Source organism: Vigna umbellata, chromosome 1 (assembly GCF_029865625.1).
Source record: "Vigna umbellata cultivar VRB3 chromosome 1, Vumbellata_1.0, whole genome shotgun sequence".
NCBI lineage: Eukaryota > Viridiplantae > Streptophyta > Magnoliopsida > Fabales > Fabaceae > Vigna > Vigna umbellata.
In genome coordinates this window covers 58,383,552-58,410,900 of record NC_142165.1, presented here as the reverse complement: position 1 = coordinate 58,410,900, position 27,349 = coordinate 58,383,552, and the positions used below count along the sequence as shown (strand labels likewise).

Sequence of the window (27,349 nt, the reverse complement as noted above, 5' to 3'; positions counted from 1 at the left end):
CAAAAAAATTGTTGCAAAAGTCTTAATTTAATACTGTCACATGTCGTTGTACTTGTTTTCTTAAAATTTTGATAAAATCAATACAAAACTTTAGTTATATATATTATTATAAAATCATAATTAAGTGGCATAAAGCGGTTTAGTGAAAGGTCATGTCAAATCTTAATTAAATAGGACAAAACCTTCCATTAAAAATATTTTAAAATCATAATCTAGTGCATGTCCTTCTTGAAAGGACTAATATATTTCAACACCACACCGTGGAAGATATCAATCTTTTTACCTTTGAAAATCTCTACCAAATGACCTGTGAAAAGTAAATAAAACGATAAAATTTAAAATCTTGTTTGGACGTATAGCTATAATACGTCATGCATGACTGCAGTGTAAGTGACAGAAAAATAAACATAAAACCATCACTATATAAAATCGAAACTTCACATTCGGTTTCAGCATTCAGATCTTGCAATTATGTATCCTTACATTGGTGCCAAACAAGAGTTTTGACATGATGTGTCCTTACATATAAAATATGAAAATTATATTTTGAAAGTTTCATTTTTTTTCACTTTACAATCCTTTTTAATAATAAAATATTGTATTTAATTAATAAAAATAAAATAAATTAAATTTATATGATTTAGTTTAAAAATTAAAATGACAGTAGATTTATTTGAGTAAATAATTTTCAAAATAAATATATTTTGGAAAATAATTCGTATGATACGGACCCATATGATACTTTTTAATTAGGTAAAAAGAATACATGGTCGCCTAGTAGCTTATTAATAAATTACGTAAATATTTAGTTAATTAATATTTTTTATTAAATAATTTAAAAGTATTATTATTAATAATTAAAAATTATTTTATAAATAATAATATATTGGTATATTTTAAACAATAATATAAAAATATTTTTTGAATTATTTTTATTTTTATTTTAATTTAGAAAAGCTTGCAAATTAATACCATCATTGACAAGTCGGTGTCCAAGTCGGAGACTACCACGGAGTTTATTTTGCCATCTAAAATATAAAACACAAAAGTTTCATATTATGTAATTTATTTTCTTTTAAAGAGTTTATTTAATAATTTGTCCCATATATATTACTGGGTCCCATACCAACAAAGACGAAGATACATGAATGAATCCGTAGTTAAAGAAAGTCAAATTTTCAGTTTCCCAAAGTGTGAAAGCCTCCAATATTCTATTCAAGGTGATTTTATCTATAAACGCTAGAGGTATGCAATTCAACTTCTCAACTTGCTACACATGTTAATTACATTCAACCTGAAATTTATTTATTTCTTTTGGTGAAAAATTGATTTCAATTTCACTAAAATTTAATTATTTATTTTAATCTTATCACTTAATTTTAAAATCTAATCCAGAAAGTATTTAAAATTACACATTTTAATAAACATTTATTTTTTAAATTACAATTAATCCTATTAAAAGTATTTTGGATCTGAGAGTTCATTTTACAAAGAAATTACTGAAATTCAATTCAATTTCGTGTGTGTGTATATATGTATTATTTTGTTTTTATATAAATGAAGTTGAGTGAACAATTTGTACAAGTGTGCTCTAATAAATGGATCCACACTGTGATCCTGCTACCTTAAGCTATTTAAACAAAGCCTTCGACAGTGGGGTTTTCTAAGCTCTCTCTTACGTAGGGTACGCAAATATTTTTCCTAATTACTTTTCTGTGGTTTTTTGTCATAATGATGTTCACTTTTTCATAATAAGTGCGTTTATTAGCTTTCTTCTTTTGAATTTTGTTGTGCAAACTTTTTTGGCTTAATTTAGTGACTCAAATTCAGAGGACTATACCATCCCTGTGTGTCTAAATCTAAGTTTCTCTGATTTCTGATTGAATAATTATATTATAAGTGCATTTCTTTGGAATCTGCATCTGTTCAATTTCTTTAATCGATGGATAATTAGATACTGATTAAGTTTTTGTTAACAGATGAAAATGGAATTGGTTATGCCGTTGACGATACTTGTGGTGATATTGGGCACAACTTGTGGTGCTTTTGGGGAGTTGGAAAGTAACGTGAAAACAGCAGTTCTTCTTTCCCCCAAGTTTGAGCTTGGACCGGGATCGGTTGCTAATAAATATGATTACGATATTGATTTTCCCAGAGGTCATATAGCTCTTAAGAGTTTCAACGCGGAAGTAGTTGATGAATCAGGGAACCAAGTGCCTCTCCATGAAACCTATCTGCATCACTGGGTTGTCGAAAGATACTACGAACCAAAACATGTGACAACACAAACAAGGTACGATGGTCATAGGTTGCTTCGCCCATCTGGCCATGTATTGGTGAGGAACAGCGGAGTATGCCAGAGAAATACGCTGGGACAATACTACGGTCTTGGATCCGAAACACGTGGAACAGCTACGGATGTTCCTGATCCCTTTGGGATAGTTGTGGGTGATCCAGCAGAAATTCCAGATGGGTATGAGGAGAAATGGATGCTGAATATCCATGCCATTGATACACGCGGTGTGGTGGATAAATTGGGGTGTACTGAATGCAGGTGTGACCTTTACAATGTTACAGAGGATGAATATGGGAAGCCTATCAGGTCAGACTACAAAGGAGGTTTGTTTTGTTGCTACGATCAAACCCAGTGCATGTTGAGGGAAGGTTTTGATGGCCCAAAGAGGACTCTCTATCTCAGATACACTGTCAAGTGGGTTGATTGGGACAAGTTTATAGTGCCTGTTAAGATTTACATATTCGATGTCACTGATACTTTCAAAATACCAGATGATTCTTCAGGAGCCATTCCTCAGCATAATTGTTTGGTAAGTGAATTTGTAGATTGTATCAACTTGAATTTTATAAAACATAAACTAGATCGTAGAATTGACATGCAAAACTTTGTTACAGACCGAGTACAATGTTGAATCTTGCAGCCCTGGTGAAGAAAAGGACTGTGTTCATGTTAAGAGAACAAGTTTCCCCATGCAAAAGGGTGGTTATCTCATCTATGGTGTTGCTCACCAGCATTCAGGTGGTATTGGATCAAGTTTATATGGAAAGGTAATATTCAATGTTGCAGTCGTTGTTAATTTCCAATTGATGTGGATCAGAAGTTTAATTTACATGAATATTATGCTACATGACATTTTCAGGATGGAAGGGTAATATGTTCTTCAATACCTACGTATGGAAATGGAAAAGATGCAGGAAATGAGGAAAACTACATTGTAGGAATGACTACATGTTATCCAAAACCAGGTTCTTTAAAAATAAAGGATGGTGAAACTGTGACTCTAGAGTCTAACTATAGCAGCAGTCGTGGTCACACTGGAGTAATGGGGCTTTTCTACCTGTTGGTGGCAGAACAACTTCCACACCAACACTTCAGACACTCTACTCGTTCTTCATTCTTTACCAATATAAATACTTTATTTGCTTGATACATAAATAGTGAAAGATAGTTTTAGATTAAGGAATGTAGAAATGGGATTATCAATAATTTGTGTTTATGTGTCCTTTGTATTATTAAGTCAGTATTCCTTATGATACTTCGACTTGTTTTATTTTATGTATTTGTATTCAATATATCAATACTCTTTGATATTTCTGTGATATGTATTGTGAAGTACCCAAATTACACTTTTGAGATAATAATACTTTATAATTTGTTATTTTCAGAATGTTTAAGGTATGTTGTTGTAATTTAAATCTGTTTATGTATTATTATGTTTTAAGATTTTTAATATGCTTTTAAATATCCATGTCACGTATTATTTTTAAAATAAGTGTATTATCCTATTTTATTCGCGTATTATAGTAATTATGTGATGCCCAATATTTTTACATAAATCATTATCCGTCATAGACACTGTTTGGCATGAATATTAGCAAAATAAGTTAAGAATTCTAAGCAGTTATTTGGTAACACAAGAGACAACGAAGATGAGTAAAAGAGTTTTTTTTTTCTTTCTTTATTTTTTTTAAAGAATGCTTATAATTTGATTAGCTAAAAAGTATGAATAATTTGGTTTAAACTTGACATTTTAGATAAAGATTAAGATTGATTTATAAAATATGAATGAGAACCATTTCTATTTTACAACTTGATTTACTTGCTTCGTAATGCTATTTTATGTTTTTACTTTTTCCAGGAGATTGAAATCAAGTAATCATATGATACGATGTCAATTGATATAATTATATAAATGAAAAAACATAATTTTTTTAATATTTAATAAATTAAAACTTTGTTTATAAAAACTTAATTAAAAGTATTAAAATTTATAATAAAACTTAAACAAAAACATTTTTATCTGAATTTCTCAATTTTCCAATAAATATATATTTTCCAATTTTACCCTTCAATAAATATATTTTTTAAATTAAAATAATTGCTTTATCAATTTCACTTTTTTTAAGTGTTTATTTTTTTAAGAAAATTTAACCCTTTTTTTTAATTTGATTATTTTTTAAACTTAATTATTTTACCGTAAAATAAATAAAAATAATTTACAATGAAAATATAAAAATTATTTCAATTTTATAATTATAATAATAACAACAATAATAATAATTTTATTATTTTCTATTATCATAACAAACGTAATGCACGTATTTTTACTAATATAAAATAATATCAATATATTAGATAAATAACAATAAAATTATTTGAAAACATAAATAACAATAAAATTAATTAACATGAATTCAAGTAAAATTGTCATCCACTCAATTAAATAAATATTTTAGTAAATTAATAGTTAAATTAATAAAAACATATAAAACTTAATTAAACATAAAAGGAAAGGATAAAGTAAAAGTTTATATTTTTATTATTTTAAAATGCTAAAATTCATCCCTATTTGGATTTGAATATGAATTTGGAAAAAATAATTTGAAGAGAAATGGATGTGAAAAGTGATATTGATTGAATTAAGAGAAAGATGATAAAAAAAAAATAAGGATTTGAGATAAAAAATTATAAAAGTTAATAAGTAAAGCGACATAGATTAATAAAATTATATTAACATTTTACTTCTATCATAAAAATAATTTACAATAAAATTAAATTAAAGTAGTACTAATTGTATTAAAATGAAATACAATTATTGTAATAATTATTATAATTATAATTATATATTAGTTTATTATATTATATTATATTAATTAATTAATTATTAATATTTTATATATAAAAATTAAAAATACATGTATAAAGAAATCAAAAATCAATTTATATATAAGAAAAATGAAGGAATCAATTCACTTTGTCTGCCATAATCGATTTTAATATCATATATTTTCTCTTTTGAGTCAAGTAATCCGCCAACTAAAAAGCAAAAGTTTTGTAATCTTTTTCCAAACTAATTATATATATATATATATATATATATATATATATATATATATATATATATAAACGTAATTAAAATATTAAAATTTACAATAATTTATTTTTTATTTTTTATTATCGTAATCTATGTATTTTCACTAATATAAAATAATATCAATACATCACATAAATAACAATAAAATTAATTAACATAACTTAAAGTAAAAAATAAATGTCATCCGCTCAATTAAATAAATAATTTAATAACAAATTAGTTAAAAATACCTAAATTAATAAAAACATATAAAACTTAATTAAACATAAAGTGAAAGGATAAAGTAAAAATTTATATTTTTATTATTTTTAAATGCTGAGAAACTAAATTTTAGCTGTATTTAAATTGAATATGAATTTGCTAAGGTGGATTTGAAAAAAATAATGTGAAAAATGATATTGTTTGGATTAAGAGGAAGATAGTAAAAAATGAATGATTTAGGATAAAATTTAATTATTAATAACGTGACAATAAAAATGAAAATTACCATTATATTCTTATCATAAAAATAATTTAAAATGAAATAAAATAAAATAAAATAAAATTAGTGCTAATTAATTAAAATGAAATATAAATTATTATAATTATATTACTTTATTATAATAATTAATTAATTATTAATATTTTATGTATAAAAAAATAAAAAATATGTATAAAGAAAGTGAAAATCAATTTATTTATACATATAAGCAAAGGTTGTGCAGGAACAAAATTCTTTGCACATGGTTCACAAATAATTCTATCAAATATATTTTTAAATAAATATAAGAATGCTATTGAATCACAAACTATCATCTTTAGTTAGGTTAGCTCCACAACCTATATTAATAAATACATTCACATTTCATGCAATAAAATAAAATAAAATATAAACCAAAAACTATCACCTAAAAAAAGTTTCTGGATTTCTAAAATAACTGGTGGATTAAAAACTTTTATACAAAACAATAAAATCTGTTTCTCATTGGCTTGGGAAATAGAGAAAAATAAAATATCTTATCTTGAGCATTGTGCTGTTATGGGACAAATAGAATAGCTGATAAATTTGGTGAAAAATAAGCTTCATTTATGATGAAAGGTACTTACCATATTGAAAAGGCCACTTATCAGATTGAGTGTCTCAAAGTTGCTCATGCCAACATCATTTCTACTTTCTAGATCATAGTAGCATTATCAAGAAAGCAATGTGCATTTGTTCAAATCTTTAAATCAATTATTATTTTTAAAACATTAACCTTTGTTTTTTCAATTCCAATACATTTGTTGACAATTATCAAAGAGAAACGTTAATGATTGTATTTTAATTAAAATTTTCATTTTAATACTATTAGAATCAACCTCTGGTTATATCTCTACATTGTATCCATATACAGGCCATAACTTACAATAATTATCACAAAAAAATAGTCTGAAAAAATATATACATATGTATTTATCTTTAATAAATTTCGAACTAATAATAAAAATTAAGCTTATTGTATTTATTTTTCTTTTATCATTCCCATTTGTCCGGACTATGAGATGAGAATTCCTATAATTTCGCTTAAGTAATTAAACTCACTTTTATCATATTTCAACAATTAGTTTTATATATTGATTATTCGTAGTGTCTTGATTAAAAGAATCTTAATTATAAATTGTGGTTTTATTGGTATTTTGAAGAATAAATCGTTGCATTCAAAAAGCTTCTCTTCTCAAATAAAGTGTTGGGTATGTGTTGCCTTATTTTACAGGAGTTAACTCTAATCTATATGGTTTATGCTAATCTATATGGTTTATGACTAAAAAAGTTTATAAGATAAAAAAGTTTTTATTAGAAAATTCCACAATATTAAAATGTCCAAAATAAACTCTGAATCATGGTTAGCTCATAAACTTTCTTTTTTACATAAACAAAATGTTAATTATTTTAAAATATATTATTGGACTTGTAACCAATAACAAGTATAAAAAATCAAAACTTTAATTCAAATCGATTTTTGAATCGGTCTCGTTTGTTTCAAACTTCATTTTAAGTCAGTTTGTTTCATTTTTTGCTTGGACTGACTCATCATGATCTTCGTCTAAACTAGCTCATTCATAAATGTCCAATTTAAATGAATTTTAAAATAATTTTGACACTTATCTTGTTTTGATTTCGTTTATATTATGCTTAATTCACCCCTATTTAGGTCGTTTTACAATTCTTGATATTAATAGGGAGTCAAAGTGAAAAACTAAAGAAAATAGATAAAATTCAAGCAATTTTAGACAAGACTAACACCAGTGCAGTTGAGTAGAAGAGTTAGCTTGAGCTAGACAAGCAAACCATAATGGGAAACTTCAAGAACTAAACCTACGGCTAAGCCATGAAGACTTCTTCTCAAAGAAGTTACTTAGAGGCTGGAGCACGAGAGCATGAGGCTAAAGCCACAAGAGCAAACCCTCATGGGAAGGAAACCTTAAGCACCCACTATTGAAAATATTTGGAATGTAACTTTTACAACTTTAGCTCATAATGTGGAACTTAAGCCCTAAGAAAGGCGGTTTAGAAAGACCTGAATAAAACCTCTACGGCTTAAGCACAATTGTAGCTGAGCAGTATCCTAAATAATTTATAAAAATAGACCTCGTGTCCTCATTTCAGGCATTACATGGAAGATCAAGTTTGTAGTAGTAGAGTAGGAATGAGTTTGTGAGGCTCAGAGAGATGCTTTCATTGTAGATCTTATGTCTAGATGTTGTTGGAGTTATGTTACAATATGATACGAGTAGCTAAACTTTGTCGTGTCTAAGTTGGATGTAATCAATTCTAATTCTTTATACTTTTATTTCTTGAATATGTATTTATGCTTTCATTTAATCTATTTGTAAATTAGTATGTTTTTGTTGTTGGATGAACTGGTCACTTGTTTTATTTCACTGGTTTAGGATCAAGTGGGAATTGGTTCTGAGTTGTAGTTCAACTAGTTCTCTTTATGCTTTTAGATGCTAGGAATAGATCTAAAGCTCTAGCTGGTTATAAAGTCCTGATCTTAATACAAATGATTCATTTTAGCAATCACTAAGAATCCTATTGAAGTTTGATTACCTTAGTATCTAGGTGCTAGAAATGAATGTAGAGTTACATTTAAAGAGCACTCCCGAGAAAATGAATGATTTTTTTAAGTACATAGGCAAGATCAATAATGGTGTAGTGGGAGAGGATGAGATGAAATCCACTCATATCTTGTACTTCACTCAATCTATATAATATATGCTACTATCAATCTTTTTCAAATACAAAAACTAAAAAATAAACAACCAATATGCTTGCTAAATCCTTGTGGTACGATAACCCTGATTCAAACTTGGTTCACTTGCCATAAGTCACACAACTGGATAAATCTTTTAAAACTTGATATTTTGTGATGTTACGGATTTTGGGGCTTAAGCCTAATGAACATAAAAATTAGAACCCATGTTTACCTCCATCACCTATCTCAACATTCGACCAAGAACAACTTGTCTTGACTATTAGCGCGAGGTGACCCCTCGTGACCTTTAGCCAAAGATGACTTAGTACAACCTTCGACTCAAGATGACCTTTCTCAAATTTTGGTCCAAGTCGGCTTGTCTTGACTTTGGCTTAGGTTGGTCTTCGATCGGGGTCTACCCATCTTGATATTTGGCTCACATCAGCTCTTCTTGAATTTTGGCCTAGATTGGCCTTTCTCGACATTTGATTCAGACAGGCCCCTCTCGACCTTTTGTGTGGGCTATCCCTCTTGTCCTTCAGCTCATGATGACCCGTCTCGACATTTGGCCCAAGTTGACTCGTCTTGACCTTTAACCCGAGTCATCTTGTCTCAACCTTTGTCTCAGGTCGGTCCATCTTGACCTTCAACCTAGGATGACCTGTCTTGAGCTTTAGTCTAGGTTGGCTCGTCTCGACCTTCTACTTAGATTTCTCTGTCTCGACCTATGGCCTTGACTGATCCATCTCAACCTTTGATCCGGACTAGTTAGTTTTCACCTTCAATATAGTTCAACTCATCCCATCTTTTGCCTTACGTCGCTTTTTCTGGATTTTCAATTTGAGTCAATCCATTTTGACTTTCAACCTAGATTAATTTATCTCAAATTTCAGTTTAAATTAACTTGCTCCACTTTTAACTCATATTGAATATATTTCTAAAAAGTAATGAAAGTCTTTTGTAATGGACAATTCTTCCTTAATTCAAACCCTAACTACAGGATAGATGTTTTAGGTTTGAGACTTTTTTTTAGAAGAATTACCAAAAAGAAGCATATTCCCATATAAGCTAAAGTTTACCCATGAACCATGATCAAATTAACAACTCTAACTGTGTTGAGCGTTCACGCTTACGGGCTACAACAAAAACAAACAAATGGTTCCATTATGGAAATGGGAACACTTTTAAAATAGGAAAACCAAAAATGGAAACTCTGGTAGAGAGTTCCACACGTCGTTCTTTGCATGATCGAATCAGTACGAATTTTGAAGAGTTTTGCTATTATTTGAGAAAAAAATCTCCTATTGTAGAGATAGAATTTGAAAACAACGTATGAATAAGAAACTGTTCTCATATTATAATTCGGATTTATAGTTTTTAAGTAGGTCTAAATTAATGTATTAATATAATATCGTAGTCTCATAAATTCCTTGAGAACGTAAATTAATCACCATATTATTCCCATTGGACATTCCATCCTCTTTGGTTAAGCCAATGGAAAATAACTTAAGTCTTACTTTAATTTAGTGGGCAACCGTTCTCATATGCTATTTTAAAGAGTAAATTTTAGTTTAAATTCACATTTCAAACATCAAGGACTTATTTAAAAGAACTTTGTCGTAAACATTTAAGAACAAATTATTAAATTAATTTTCTTATACGCTAAATTAATTTATTTATGAGTAAAAACTATATTTGAAGAAGCCAATAAAAGATAGTTTTTTTTTTTCAGAAGAGTTCAGAAATATTTAATTTTTATCTTATACGAAAATATTTCTCCAAATAGTTATTAACGTCCGTAGTTTTAGAATATATTAGAAAAGGAGTAATTATATTTTTATATTTGTAAATTCTAGGGCACTAGACACGTATTCCTTCTCCAAAATATGTATACACTTTTAAATCACAACTTATTTTATTTTCTAAACACATTTTAAATCAACTTCCTTTTAGAAAATAAATAATATCGAGTTATAAGACTTTTGTCAAAAGACAATTTAAGAGATTGTTTAAGTCGATATAACGATATTGGTCTACTTAAAAATTTAATTTTTCTTATTTTTTATCTAAATTATCCATTTCATCACTAGTTAAATCAAGTTGAAGATTTTAACATTTTTATCAAAGTGGAAACTTCATTATTAATATCTTTTTATTACATTGAATCAATTGGATTACGAAATAGTCTATTAGTTGTTATCTTATCTGCATGTCATATAAGATTTTTAACATCTTTGGTATTCTCAAACAAACGTTTAAGTTTGGTCACGATAAAAGATATCAAACTACTTTCAAAGCGGAACCATCATTTTCTATCTGACCACTATCTCTATTGTTTTTTTTTTTGGCTTGTGTCAGGATAACCTACATTTGAGACAATTTTATAAACCTTAAAATTCTTTCATGTATAATATGCAATCATTTGGGCATGTATGTATCATTTTATACTCCATATACCCATTGGACAAAAAAATTTCTTTGCTCATAATTATGAGTGGGTAGTGTATTTCCATCTCGTAGCATTTCATTCAACAACAACAATTTTGTGAAACTCTTATCGATCCATCCATTGGTCACCTTCAAATTCATGAGCCTTAACACCACTGACAATCGTGTGAACTTAATTGAACCGACATACAAATGAGTTTTTGCATCAGTGGACATCGTCTCATACACATATGCTTGGACAATAGCTTATGCGCCAACATCGTGGATTATGTCCTATAATTTGTCTTCTTCTAGTCAATCTTCTATGGTACAATCTAATACGTATTCAGTTTGGGAGACAATTGGAAAGTCTATTAATTCATCATGTCATGTCCATGTTGTATAACTTTCTCTCATTTAAACAGTTGACATAAGAACATATAAACTTCACGTCATCAGCATTTCTACCCTCATTACGTTGCGCATATTGTATAAATTATGCTACCCCTCTTTCATACTCAACATTGATGCATGGTGAATTAATCCTCGATACATACGTATGTATATTGAATTTGTTTACAAAATTTTAGTAATCTTTGATGATCACTTTTGTATTCAAGATTTGACCATATTCTATTCAAGAAGATTCACTTTCTTTAGTTTATTGAACATATAAATTTTAAACAACATATATAAAATTTCACAAATTTTTTCAACATTACGCATTGGTCTTTAGGTTACATGAAATGAAAGTGATTATAAAACAAAATTATAAATATTCACGAATTTTAAGACATGTATGTTAAAATTTATATGCAATAATAAATTATGAAAAAGTGATTACTCTTCTTAAATTGTCCAACTAGATAATTCAAGATTCAATACTACAAATTATTATTACCGTCTCCTCTCTTATATTCATTTTTAAAAAATACATTTCTTCAAAAAACTTGGAGACAATATATAAATTTTGTATTTAATCTTAAATGGAAAACTCAGGCTAATACAACTATACTTTTAAGCATACAACTAATCACATATTCAACATATAAAAAATGAACAACCTACTACAAAATTATATAAACTTATATGTTTATATTAAAAACTAAATTTTAAACATAATAACAGGAACATGGGAACGTCAAAGGCGCACAACAATGGAGAATGGTGCAACAACTTGCGTTTTGGAATGATACAAAATCTCACAAAAAAAAATACTTGGACACAAATACAAACAACATATTAGTCTTGAGAACCAAAACAAACTAAAAAATGCCTAAAAGAGGTTATGAACGAAGCAACAAAAACTTACCACAAATGACGGAGAATCGCGCTCACGAATGAAAGAAGAGGTGTGGGACGACTTTAGACCAATGAGGACAGGTTCATACCACTGACGACGGTGTTGGAGACAAGCAGGGTGTTCGGAGTGACAAAGCACAAATCAACATTGGTTCGCGATCAACAAAGAAGAAAATTGTACATAGGTCTTTGAATTTTCGCGAATTGTTAACCTTATGAACACATATTGTCTCGATTATTTAAAAAAATAAGCAATAATTATTCTATGACATTGATTCTTCTAAGAACCGCTACCTAAAGCCTATTAAAAAAATTAAAAAAATAAAAATTTTAGAGGTATTTTTGAAATTTGGTTCACACTTTTGGTCTCGGTTCTTCGTGAAACTGAAGGTGCTTACATGTAAAGGAAGCCACTCACGTTCTTTTCACATGTGTTTTAGTAATGAAAAGAAGTGGTTTATCTATAACACCTTATGCAACACCATATTGGCCAATATATTAGTCTAACTCATGATCCTTTCGCTCCAAAAGTCTTTGACATCACCAATTGTATCGAACATTAGTTGTACTCTTCTAATGCCTTATTATCATTAGTGATTCCATCGTAGGAATACTGGAAAAAAGTTTACTTTCATTTTCCTCGTGTTGACTAATGAACATGACTTAGTGATAAACACCTAAATGACTTATCTACATGTTCAAGTTGAAACCGCAATGAGTTGGAAGAGCCCATACATGTTAATACCCTTGTGTGATTGGGATGGAGTTTTGCCCTAAGATTTTATTCACGTTGCTTTACTGATGTCACCTCTAGGATGCATGGAGGACACAAACTGTCATCGCCACCGTTGAATTGCATGGCACCGCCACAATGTGGTGTGGCTTTATAATGTGAAAGAAGTGACACTCAGCGACAGAATCTAAGAGTGTGTGCACTTGTAAAATCACAATTAAGCATGTTTATCGAGAGAGGATAAACCCAATATGCAAGACTATAAAAACTATTTCACGTCTCCAATTTCATGTTCCATATTATAGAATAGGTTCCGAATTGGAGTGCTTTTCGGATTGTTCAATTTGGAATTCACGTGTGATTTTTGATTATCAATTTGGAATGTATTTTCTGATCTGAAAATGCATTCCATATTGTTCAATTCGAAGCTCTGATATGATTTTTGGATTGGTTAACCCAAAATGCATTTTTAGATCTAAGAATGCATTATGGATTGTTCAATTTGGAATTCAAGTGTGATTTTTGGATTATCAATAATTAAAATGTGTTTTTCAAGGGTATGAGTATTTGTGTGACTGCTTGTGTCGTGTTAGTGCTTGATACCTTTCTTTTTCCAAAAACGCCAACAAACACACATTTTCAAAAATTAAAAATATCAACATTTCATAGTTTATTTTGTAAGGATTGTGTGATTCTTTTCTCTCCATTGTGAATGGAGATACATAGGAACGAGGTTAGTTATTGTCACATTCACTTTAAAAAAAATCCAAATAAGTTTTAAATAGTTTTTTTCAAAGAACTATGTAACCCTGATTTCTCATTTTAAATAACAATATGTAGGCGATTAACCAAAAGAAGCTTTCGGTCTCGTAAAGCGTCTGGGGGAGCCCTTCCCTGCTAAGCGTACGTTTATTACCAAATTCAATAACAAGGATTCTCCGTCTTTGACCAAGAGGTATCACATCTACATACATTTACTCCAAAGGCTAGCTCACATTATTGCTTAATAGTAAGTCACTACATCATGCTTTTGAGGAAGCTATTCAGGCTTCCTGCCACTATTTGTAATTCTTTCGGTTTGATGAGCGTGCTTGTTTCTAGGTTTGGATGTTCGAGGATTAATTTTTGTCAGTCCAAAAAACCAAAAAATATTTTTGTTTATTTTTTTTTTATTTCTCGGAAAAAAATAAACATTTTAAAAAGTACATCAATTTTTCACATTTGATTAGAGGTACTCACTTCAGGCGGGCGCTATAAGGTGCTAACACTTTCCTTACCCATAATAGACTACCAAACCCAAAATTCGATTTTTGTATATCATGTCTTATATTATGACTTTTTATAGTTTTTCTAGAAACGACTCCAAAACCTTTTTTTTTAAATAATTACTTTTTGTTCATCGTTCCATCACGATTTTGGTTGCAGCACTTAAACTCATCCAATATAGTTGTCAATGATGATTATATTATATCTTTTGTCACCATCAAAGTAAATTCCTTATGGACCAAATACATGAATATGCATTAACATAAAAGGTCATTTAGAAAAAAATATAATGTTCTTGTTAGGAAAAGACATTTTCACTTGTTTTCCTGTAATGTTTGCTTCATAGATAAAATCGCCTTTGAACAAGATATTGGGCAATCCTTACAAGCTCTAACTTTTATATCTATGATAGACATTAATCTCAAATTTGCATGGGTATATTTCTTGTTCTTGTGTTAGACTCAATGATATGCTTCAAAACATGCTAGACAAAATACTTCTTAGTTTAGTTGATCACACAAATTTATCTCATACAAGTTTCATTGTCCCTTTGTAGAAAATATATGGTAGATTTGTCATTTTTCTGGGTACATAAATCCTTACTAAAAGGAAACATTATAAATGTTGTCACGCATTTGGCCCGTTCAGAACAAATTATGTTTAAGAACTTCAACAAATAAAATATTATTAGAGAACAAAGTGTTAAGACAAGATCGTCTATAAGATTGAGTTGTCTAAACGTCCTCATATGTTTTGAAGTTTAACAAATAGGAATAAAAGAAACGAGCATACGACAGAGTGTCATCTTTGGAAAAGTACTATAACTAAGATATAAGAGGCTTATGAAAAAGCTTTGTGAAATCTAAATATCTTGAGAAAAACTTTAGTAAAAGCGTCAATACACGAACATACGCATTACTAAACAGTTTTCTTATTAAAAGCATCATTGAGAGTTTTGCTAAACGTACTCTTGCTATACTTTTCTAAAAACAAAGCTAAACGAGCTTTCACTGTGATTTATAAAATGATATTTTTGGTAAACGTGCTAAAAGGTACAAACATTTTCCAAAAACACATGTTGAAAGGTATCTCACTAAACGCGCGCTTCAATAAAATGAGTACTTACTAAACAAGGCGTTGTTAGGAAAAGCCTTTCATAGGCTAAATGATACCATGTGCTAAACAAAGTTTTCATCCAACAATGAAACTCTCATGATTTCCTAGGTATCCATTTTTAAGAATACTTAAACGATCAAATGTTGATTGAGTAATAAAAAATTGAAATGCTTATAGTTGTTCTAAACGCGTATTAAATGCCATTAAATGCATAACGTCTCAAAATAACAAAAGTGTTAAGAGAAATGACATATTTACCTGTATGCATATCTACTTTATTATGTGCAGAATAACTATGTCAAGTATCCACCTACTTCATCATATACAAATCAAAAGTGAACGTTGGAGACAAAGAAGACATTCACGGAATGTTCTTTCTATCAGAAGTTGTGTTAGAAAGTTCGTACAACCTAATTTTGATAAAAAAAAAAGACATGTTTGTTATGACAAGTTGACTTTAACCAATGGTTGTTACCTACGACAAGGCTAAGAAGATTCGAATATCAAGGCAAAGTATTATTTAACAGACATTTTCTTAAAGCCTATATATGTAAAAATGTCGAAGAAAAGAGTAAGAGAATAAACACACGAACACGAAAGAAAATATTTGAGAAGAAAAGAAAAGCTTAAAAGAAAAAGAAAAACACTCTCAAGCTCCATAGAATCATAAGCTTACTGTTGTAAAAAGAGAGAAAACTCTAAGAGTCTGTTAGATTGAATTGTATTGTATACACATCCTCTCTGCGAGAGTAATCGTTTAAGGACTTGTAAGCGATCTGTTTGATTGTAAATTATGAAGAGAATTCAAACACTTAACGCTTAACTTGGTGGGGTTAAATGGTAGTTAGACGGTTTTTCTAGTGGAAACCAGGAAAGAGTGAAAACTCAACTAGACAGTGTGTCAGGAAGATACCGAGAGTGTTTAGGGATACTAAGAGTGGTGAATAATATTGCACAACCAGGAATGGATGAAACTCAGTTCTAGTCAGAGTAACGAGGTTACTTTGAGGGACTAGGTGATACCAGGAGTGATGAGAATACTCGATTGTAATCTTGTTGAAGATTTTAGTGGAATCCTCTAAGAGGTCTTTGAGGAGAAGTAGACGTAGCTCGATGGAGTGCACCAATATAAAAATACTTGTGTGTTTATTATTTCAATTCTGCTAAACACTTTTCTCACTAATCCTGTAGTTGTGTATTATCTTAACCACTATAAAAGCTCTTGTCACCAAACACTACTTTTATTTAGAGTTAGCTTTATTAAAACACTGCATCAAATTTGATTAAATAATTGAAAAATATTTGCTTGAGAATTTATAGTTTGAACATATATTTCAAGTCAAGCGTTTAATAACTTATATAAATCTTTTAATCCTTAACAAGACTGTTAAACTATCTCTTTTTGTGAAAATTTTCCTATAAAATTATTCAACTTCCCTTATAGTGTTTTTCAGGTACTTCACAAAGATCCATACATATTTTCAATTGCTAGTATTTTTCCTCTTTTTTTTCCTCCAAAGATGAATTTTTCTCTTTTCCTTTTCTTTAGGTAAAATAACATAAAACTTTCACTCTTCATATGACATTCGAATCCATTATTCAAGTATCATGATAAGGTTTTTCTTCCTCGTTTAAGCATATATTCAAATAAGATTATATCTTTCTTAGGTAGACAAATGGACTATGGCCCCTTTTTATTAGTTTTGAAATGCTTAGACATATGTTGTGCAACATGATTATGTGATGTATGAGATTTAGCATTTTTCTCCTCAAAACCTACACTTCATTTCTCAAAAGGTTTTTGGGAATATTTTATTAATAGATTAATATGTTATTTCTTACCCACTCAATTATGACTTTTCTATGAGTTTCATTCCCAAAGAGTAATCCTTTATTATTTAAGAGTGGTTGTCTTTCGTCAATTTGTTTTCTCAAAAGCTTTTATTTTAGAAAGAAAAGAGATATTTTCTTTTTATGTTAAAGTATATATGGAGCTTTTCATATTTATCCTTTCCATTCTTGTTAACATTTGTTAGGTATTTTGTCAAGTAAAGTCTTCTAATACAATAGAATTCAATTTTAAAAATTCAACATCTCCTCTTTTGACAGGTAAATTATGTTATCCTTAATGTAACATAATAAGAAAATTTAAGACAATAAAAATAAATTTAATTTTTATGTAAGAGATGAAATTTTTGAAAAAACTCCCTTGTCAACTATATTGTGTCATTCATTCATAAGCAATTATCAACTATGTTGAATCATTCATAACCAAACCTCATTTATGATATTGAATTCCATGTCGTCATGAAAAGAACTTCAAGTTGTGGCATTCTCAATGAAGGGTTTATCTATCCTAGCTCTACAATTGCATTGCTTTATTAGGATATTTTTTTTGTTATAATATAATGTTTATAATGAAGCTTATAAGAAAATAATTTTAGGCATGAATTGTGGATAAATACTTTTTATTTATTTTGGGATAGTAGGGACCAGGCTTGTAAATAGTCTTCAACACTGAATATTGTTGATTTATGATGTGTTTGTCCTTACCGTTCAGGTGCCTTTGTTGCGTTTTGTGGTCGGACGGGTGATGGGTCGTTAGTTACTTGGTTTCCACGCCGTCTAAAGTTCGTTTGGATAGTATATGCAAAAGGTACTCCGATATTAAAGTCAATAGATGACTGGTTGGGTTGCAATTAATGCAATGATGCATGTTATGTGCATGTATATGAAAGTCACCCCTAAGACCTTTATTAATAGTGGTTGCTATGAGTTTTTACCTTTTTGTCAACCTAATTACGACCCAATCATACCTTAATCAACATTAACAAATTGATTCTTCATTATCATTGTTAATTTGATCATTCTGTAATTGTTGGTTGGCCACGGGGTTATGTTCAAGAGGTTAACCCTCAGTGGTCGGCGAAGAGCAGTCAGCTTACAAGAGCTCGGTTCTAAGTGGTCTCCCAAGAGTGGTTGGCCTAGAGGAGATCGGCCTAGAGTGATCAGTTCCAATGTGCTCGGACTAGAGGAGCTTGCCTTGAAGTGGTCAATTCATAGGAGCTCGACCCAGGGCGGTCGGTGTAAAGGGTCATTGGTCTTTGGAGTTAGATAATTTAGTTGATAATTGGTCATTCAAGTTTTATCGGACGAATATACGATACACATGCCCCCAAGTTCAAGCATAAAATAATTTGTGAAGGGGTTTGGATTTGGTCATTCGGTAACCGACACTCCCATATGTTGACAGTTGTAACCCGATCAAGAGGGGTTCCATAGTTGAAACTCATCCTTAACCATTGATTGTGCACTTTGTTGTATGTTGATTAGGTGAACTTCAACAATTTTTAAGGGATCGTTTCAACAAGGGTTCATTTAGATCATATCTTTTAAAAGTTGATGTTCCTTCATGAGTAGCGCGTGAGGGGAATATAGGGTCGAACATTTCTCCTGGAGATTCCACAACTAGGACCGAGCGGGATACGCCCAACTCTTAGGATTGTGTTCTTTTGCTTGAACGAGATATTTTGGTTTTTGATTAGTCTAAGTTGGTGGTTGTCATGCTGACTTTTTGTATAGACTACAATTTGTCTAATGAATACACTTTACGCCAATTCATTGTTCTTTTTACTTGGTGCCTTTCACATCTTTACTTTATTTGATCAATGCATTTTCATAAAAATGTTTGACTGTGTTGTGATGAGTCCCTAAAATAATAAGTCATATAAGTTTTTATTAAATCGTTCGGGTTGTGCTTGTAATGGGTTTTTTTTAGAACTTTTTCGTCTTCATTCAAACCAAGCGGTGGGGTTCTTTTAAGAATGTTCCCACAATTGACCTATTGAAGGTGTGATTGAGGTTCATTTGAGAATGCTCCCTTGACTGACTTGTTGATTGACTAAGTATGCTGAGAAGTTGAGGTTAATTGAGACCATTTGGTAAAGGCAAAATGACTTTGATTGAATGTTTGTTAGACGATAAAGGTTATCTTCAGAACTTTCCCTTTATCTACTTTCGTTAAGGTCGAGTAGTAGGCGTTCTTTAAAGAACTCTCCCTTCATTCGTGTTAGTATAAAGCTGAAGAGTAGAAATTTTGATGATGTTTCAAAGTCAAGTCTCAAGTGCTCTTTTTGTAGGAAGATCTTCATGAAGACTTGTTTTTATATAAAAGCTTTTGTAATTTAGTAGATTTATATATAAGATGTAGTTTATCTCTGATTCTATGTATTGTTTGCTTTAGGTTGCGTTAAAATTTATTTTGAATTAGAAAACGTCATTTTATACTCAACATAATTGATTATCAAATTACAATAATCGATTATCAATAATCAATTATGACTTGCCATAATTGATTATCACGAGCAATTATGTGAATTTCTAAGCAAGTTTTTTACTATTGTGCATTCATTAAATGCATAATCAATTACCATAATTAGATAATTGACTATCACACATTAATTAGTTGACAACGAATTTTTGGAGGTATCCTTAAGTGAGATCTCTATAAATTAGATTGGGACTCTCATTCTAAAATACGAAATAAGTTTATTTTGGAAAATCTTATATGCAGTGTGTAGTGATAAGTGTTCTAGGGTTTTTTGAACCCTTATGTCGTGGCTTTGAGAACTTAGCGTGTTGGCGTATAGCGAGAACTTTTACAGGGAGTGTGATTGAAAGTTGTTGCTATTGGCATAGAGTTAGATCTTTCATAGTGAGTGTGATTGAGTGTTGTTGTTGTTGGCATAGATCCAGAACTTTCACAGGAAATGTGATTGAGTGTTGTTGCTATTTCTGAGTTAAAAGCCTATCATCCTTCGTGAAACATTCGGAGGAGGTGTTCATCCTTTGTGAAGATTCAGAGAAGGTGTTCATCCCTTGTGGGTTACAGGAAAAGTGACTTTCATCTCTTGGGGTAACAAGAGAGGTGTTCTAAGCTTCAACTTGTTTATTTTCTTTGTGATTGTAACATTTTGTTGGTTTGTGCTAGTAAAGCTTTAATTCTTGGTTGAGATTAACAACTAGATGTAGGATCTGCTTGATCCGAACCAGGATAAAAATTACCTATGCAATTTTCTCTTTTCCTTACTCTTTAAATTTGTTTAAATTGTATAAAGGAATTTTTTTACGAGAAAATTATAAAAAGAATGATTTAAGATAAGAAAACAATTAACCCTCCTTGGTTTGTTGAAAGTGTTAACCATTCCGTTGCACCGCTCTAACAATTGGTATCAGAGCTTGATTTGATAGTAATTCAAAATGAGGGTGCCTATATCAATAAACCTTCGTTGTTTATTGGAGAAAACTATTCTTTTTGGAAAGTGAAAATGCAAATTTTCATGGAATCTATTGATAGTGAAATTTGGGAAATTGTCACTAATTGTCCTTTTGTTCCTACTATGCTTATTAAAAATTTGCAAGAACCCAAACCGTGATAACAATGGAATGCTGAAGATAGAAGAAGATTCCAACTTGATGTTAAAGCTCGTAATATTATATCATCTACTCTAACTGTTGATGAGTTTTATAGGATCTCAACATGTAAAAAGGCTCAAGAAATGTGGAAGACGCTGAGAGTCACCCATGAAGGAGCTATGATGTTAGAAGAGCTAGAAGAAATACTCTAATCCAAGAGTATGAGATGTTCCACATGAAGCAAAGGGAAACAATTATAGATGTCCATAAAAGCTTCACGCATATTGTGAATCATCTCATTGGGTTAGGTAAGTCCTTGAAAATGAGGAATTAAATATAAAAGTTCTTAAATCTTTGGACAGGTCTTGGTAACCAAAGGTGACGACAATCAGTGAGTCACAAAATCTCAACACCATGTCAATGGCTGCATTGTTTGGTAAGTTAAGAGAACATGAACTAGATCTCGGAAGATTGAACGAGGATAACGAAAAAGGAAAGAAAAAGACTTTGGCATTCAAAGCAAATCTTGATAAAAGTCTTAAGGAAGACGACGACTCTGAGGAAGATGAAGAAATGGGTCTCTTCATTGAGAAATTTAATAAGTTCATGAAGTTCAAAGGAAGAAGAAGATTCAAAGGCAAAATGAAGGAAAACAAGGAATCTTTGTCAAATTATCGTTGCTATGATTGCAATAAGAAATGACACATGAAGGCAGATTGTCCAAATCCAAAGAATGGTGAAGAAAGAGGCCAAAAGAAATTCTTTAAGAAAAAGAAGGCATGTATTGCATGGGAGGAAGACAATGAATCTACAACAAGCTCAAGCGACTCTGATGAGCAAGCTATGTTGAATGGCTGATGACCTCTCTAAAAATCAAGTAAGTTCCTCTAGCGATTATGAAGATTCAAATTATAGTGAAAGTGAATTACTTAACACATATAAAGAATTATTAATTGAATCAGAGAAATTAGATAATGCTCATAAGAAATTGAAGAAAAAATTTAAAGAATTAAAATCAAATCATGATTATAATTATGAAAATAGAAATAAAAATGAATATAAAACAACCCATAGAGTTTGAGTAAAAGAAGGGACTACTTATAAGAACTCAAATGTTGTTACTTGTTTTTATTGCATGAAAAAGGTCATACATCAAATAAATGTAGAATAAAACATTATGGTGTTTCAAGTGGAGAGTTTACTTGGGTTATAAAATAATTTAAATATTTGTGTAAGTAACCCAAAAGACCCAAATAAGTATTTTTGGGTACCAAAATATTATTTCTCTATTTTGTAGGTTATTTCAAAATTAAGGAAGAAGCTTTTGGGTGTGCACAAAGTATGGTTTGTCAAATTAAGGGGAAGGTTTTAGAATGAAATTTTTTTTTTTTTAAAGCTCTTTCTCAATTTTGTTTAAGTTATTCAATAAGGAGGAATACTTCTTTACACTTCTTTTATTTATTTGTTATGACTTCTAAATTTATTATATTTACTATGTTTGAATTATGCCTCATGTTTCCCTTTAATAAAAATTATGATAACTATTATTTATTTGTTTTGCCTTATTTTTTTTACTTATATTCAAGAAGGAGTTTTATATTAAGGGGGAGAAATTATTTAATTATACATAGCGTCTTTTTAATAATGATAAAAAAGGGAGAGAAATATGTTTAAAGGCTTGATTATATTTATCTCTTATCTACTAATCTCTCTCCTTTAAGTTATGTATGAGTTACAGATCAGTACATGTTAAAAAAAGCTTTAAATTAAAATATTTTTGATCATCATAAAAAAGGGGAAGATTGTTAGCATAAAGCTAAAGAGAAAATTTTTTGATGAAGTCTCAAAGTCAAGTCTCAAGTGCTCTTTTTGTAGGAAGATCTTCATGAAGACTTGTTTTTATATTAAAGCCTTATGGTCAGACCACTCTATGCCTGCTTTCATAAACCTCATGTATTACTCTACTCATATTAAGGTCTCATGGTATAAACCAAATATACTATTCCCGGTAGTAAACATCTTTTCATAATTAATGATTTCTTATATTCACCCGAATATTTCAACAAATCATATCTTCTCATCCACCTAACTCAATCATGTTCGTTCTCTAATCATAAATTGATAATAATCCATTTTTGTGTCAATATCCAAAATAAAATAAACCTATTGTCATATATCATACTCTTGTTATAATCTTATCTTTCCCATAACGAGTACAAACTCAACATAATTTCACCAATCAAAGGTTATAGATCAACCAAATTTTTTTATGACGTTACAAAAAAAATTTATTCTTAATACAAGTTCCACATTTAGGATCTAAACTAGTAAATTGAATCATAATTTACCTATAATCTTGGGTAAAAATTTCAGTTCGATCATTAATAAAGTGAAAATTTGAAATTTTGCATCCATAATTTCAGGAACATAAAATTTAGATCCTTAATAAACACCACTTAGTTTTTAAAAAAATGGAACAGTCAAAATACATCAACATGTCTTAGGAATTACATATCTAAATTTTAGGTTAATTTAACGGTTAACTAGGTAGAAATTGAGATTCATAGAACTTGAAAACATTATTCAATTGGGTTGTCGCCTCTATAAAAATTGCGGAGTTAATTTCTCCAAGTACAGACATCTAGTTACAAATTCGAGTGGTCAAAATATAGTAATATATTTCTGGAATTATTTATCAAAATTTCCAACTTAATCTATCGACAAAAGAAGGGGAATTTAGATTTTTCCAATATAAATTAGAGATAGAAATAAAGTGATGGTCATTCTACCTAAAATTTTAATATTATTTCCTCTAAGTACAATTCTCAAATTAAAGATTCTGATGCTCAAAGTTAATTTCTATGTTTTATAAACTATGTATTAAATTTCCATATTGATGTAACGATAGACTAAGTAACAATTAGAGTTGTAAGATAGGTTTGGAAAAAAAGACATAATCAAAATTTTAAATTTCACAATTTGATTGAGTATTTACTCCCACAATTTTATAGTTTGCTTATTCAACATAATAAAATGTATTCATAACAGATTTTATACAAAATGAATATATTACAAAATAAATTAACAATAATAAAATATCATAATATAAATATTATGAGAAACTAAGAAGTTGAATTTGGCATAGCTGGTTAGACAACTTCTTATCCTTCCAAAAGAAATGCAATAAAAAAACACAATAAAAGTCCTGGGAAAACAAGAAGTTGAATATGACATAGCCGGTTAGACAACTTCTTAAAGATTTCAGATCATACAAAAAAAAATAAAAGACTCAAGGTTAGCTCCTCTTACCTGATTCTTGCTCCTTCTTGGATGAAGAACACCTCTTTAGAAGCTCTTGCTACCTTATCTACAACTCAGATTCTAGTCCTAATATCTCCTTATTTTTGACGAAAGCCTTTCTCAATTTCATTCTCCCTCCCCCTCCCCCAAAACTTCATTTCTCACCCCTATTTATAGTTGAAGTTCGGGTTACAGTAGCAGTACTGTAGTTGTACTACATTTTACTGTAGCAGTATTGTAGGTATACTACAATTCATTGTACTACATTTTTCCTGTAGAAGTACTGTAGCAACACATGATTCACAAGGTATTCTTACTGTAGCACTGTACATATTTCACTGTAGCACTATACGTATTTTATTGTAGCATTTACTGTAGCATTATACATAAAATTATTATTTTATTTCAAAAAAATCTAAAATCTTAATTACAACTATTTTCAAGGGTCTTATAGACTTCTTTTAGTATACCGCTCATCTGGTTTCTTGTGATTGCAATGCGAGTAATGAGAGACGCTCGTTCGATCCCACAATGGGCACCAAAATGTTTCAAAATGGTAGGGTACAAACTTGTTGACAGTCTCCATCATTGAATATTGTTGAGTTTTGACATGTTTGTCCTTACCGTTTTGGTGCCCTTGTTGCGTTTTGTGGTTGCACGGGTGCTGGGTCGGTAACTGCTCGGTTTTCATGTTGTCCAAAGTTTGCTTGGATGGTACCCGTAGAAGGTACTCCAATTCTAGAGTTAGTAGATGACTGATCAGTTAACAATTAATATAGTGATGCATGTTATGTGCATGTATATGAAAGTTATACCTTAGAACTTTATTTATAGTAGTTGTTATGGGCTTTTATGGTTTTATCGATCTAATCACAACCCAACCATATAGACATTAATAGATTGATTCTTCATTGGCTACAAGGTGATGTCCAAGAGGATGGCGTTGAGTGGCCTGCCAGAGCAACGACTCACAAGAGCTCGTCCCCAAGTTGTTGTCCAAGAGTAGTCAGCCTAGAGGAGCTTGACCAAGAGGAACTCTACCTAGAGGAGCTCAACCAAGAGGAGCTCTACCTAGAAGAGCTAGACCTAGAGTGGTCGATCTTGAGGAGCTCGACTTAGAGTGGTTAGTCCATAAGAGTTCGACCCAAAGAAGCTCCACCTAGAGTGATTAGTCCAGAAAGTCACCAATCTTTGGAGTTAGATAGTTTAATTGATGATTGACCATCTAAGCTTGACTGGACAAACATACAATACACTATCCAATAAGTATCTCCTTCCAAAACAAAAACCTTATCATGGATGAATTTGCTTTTTTCTTCGTATAAGCTTCCTTCTATGTTGGAAATCTAAGTAAGTGTAAGTTTCACATTGAGTAAAAATGAGAAAGTTAAACACCATATAAAATTAAAAATTCATAAATTTATTGTTTTTAAGGTTTTGATTTGAGATTATTTCAATTATGTGAGTTGAATTTGTTTTATTGATACGGTGTCTTTTTACTAATGAGTTGAATTTCTATTTTATTGATATTGAATGTTTTCGATAATGAATCTCTAACAAAAGACCAACAATTACTAACTCTTCGAACTTTTGAAGTTAGAGCTTCTTATTGATCAACTTGCCTCAAATCAAGGTTGCAATTCTTGATTGTTCAAGAAAAAGTGCGAAAAGTCATGTGCTAGTTTTATTTTATCACGAGCACCAAAGGGTCTTGCATAAGAACATGTTATCATGACCCATATATCCAACAAAACTCATAAATTTAAGAGATTATAAAGTTAAAATTAAAAGTTATAACACCAACATTTATTAAAATTGAATTAGAATAATAAACTACGTCAAAATATGTCCAATCAATAACAATATCAATGAAAATAAGAAGTTATAGAGAAAAAAAAAATTAAAAACTTAGTAAATTTCAACACATAGATAATCAATTCCATCTTTATTTGAACATTGGACTTTCATCTCAATTTGAACTCTGAAATTCACCTTTAGTGCCTACATTTTAGGAAAATCATCAAACAAATTCTCATACACATCAATTAATAAATGACATTTAAATGAAACATATCTCATGGTATCAAGCAAATTAAATTGCACCTTAATATTCAAAATTTCATGAATAATATCTCAAAATGAACATTAATCTTAGTTTTAATGGTTTTAAGAAATAATTTACTTAAGATCAATGTTGATTAGTTTCCCTCTAGCTCATTCTCCATGTCTAGCAAATGGGGAAAATGAACTCATTTACTATTTGTTTGAATTTGAAGACCGATTCGCCATTTACTCCAAAAGTAAAAGAATGTATAAAAACCAAAATGTAATATACACAGAAATCGAGAAAAGTTAATGATAAATATGATAAAAGAGAAGAAACGTACTAATATAATGGATTATGAATAAAATTACAATCAATTATGTAAGTTAATAATTTATTAATAGTTATAATTAAAATAGAAATATTAAAATAATAAATAAGCTAAATAAATTTGAATTTTAATAACTTATATAATAATTTATTTTGATATGCTATTATTTTAAAAATATTGTTTTTATTTATTAAATTTTATAATCACTTTTATTTTAATTTATCAATAAAAAATGAGCTACAGGTAACTAATCAACATTGATCTCAATAAGTTTTCACTCTGCATAGCTTTTATTTTAATTTATAATTTATTTTAAAACTATTTTTATATTAAAAGAATTTTGAAAATTTATTTTACAAGTTATTTTTTAAATATGTACTAACAATTTCTTTCTTACTTTAAATAATTTAACTTTTCACTCTTTTTATTCTTTTCTTTCATTTGTTTTACTCTCTTCTTCGTCCAAAAGACACAACATTTATTATTTGCACTAGTTTAATCCTTCTTATTTATTAGTATTTATATATTCTACAGTTATTTTTTTTTAATTTTCATTACAAAAAAAACGACTAATAAAAATTAAAGTTTTTTTTATATAATTATCTATACTATCTATACTACTATATAAATTAAATTCTCTCTTTTAATATATACATTTTATTTCTAATTTTACTCTTTTAATATTATTTTAAATATAAATAATTATTTTATTAATTTTATTTACTTTTAAAATGTAACTGTTTTTTGGTTTTTCTATTATTATATTTCACTATTCTTTTAAACTAAAATATCTATTTATAATAAAATATT

General features: G+C 29.5%; 1 protein-coding gene across 1 annotated transcript; it reads left to right on the top strand.

Annotated features, from left to right (window-relative positions):
* Positions 1-1,570: 1,570 nt before the first annotated feature.
* Positions 1,571-3,726, top strand: LOC124840389 (stress up-regulated Nod 19 protein). The gene is made up of 4 exons (XM_047316440.2): positions 1,571-1,684; positions 1,980-2,825; positions 2,911-3,063; positions 3,156-3,726. The coding sequence occupies exons 2-4, from the start codon at positions 1,980-1,982 to the stop codon at positions 3,441-3,443; spliced, it is 1,287 nt and encodes a 428-aa protein (XP_047172396.1). The 5' UTR covers positions 1,571-1,684; the 3' UTR covers positions 3,444-3,726.
* Positions 3,727-27,349: the final 23,623 nt, after the last annotated feature.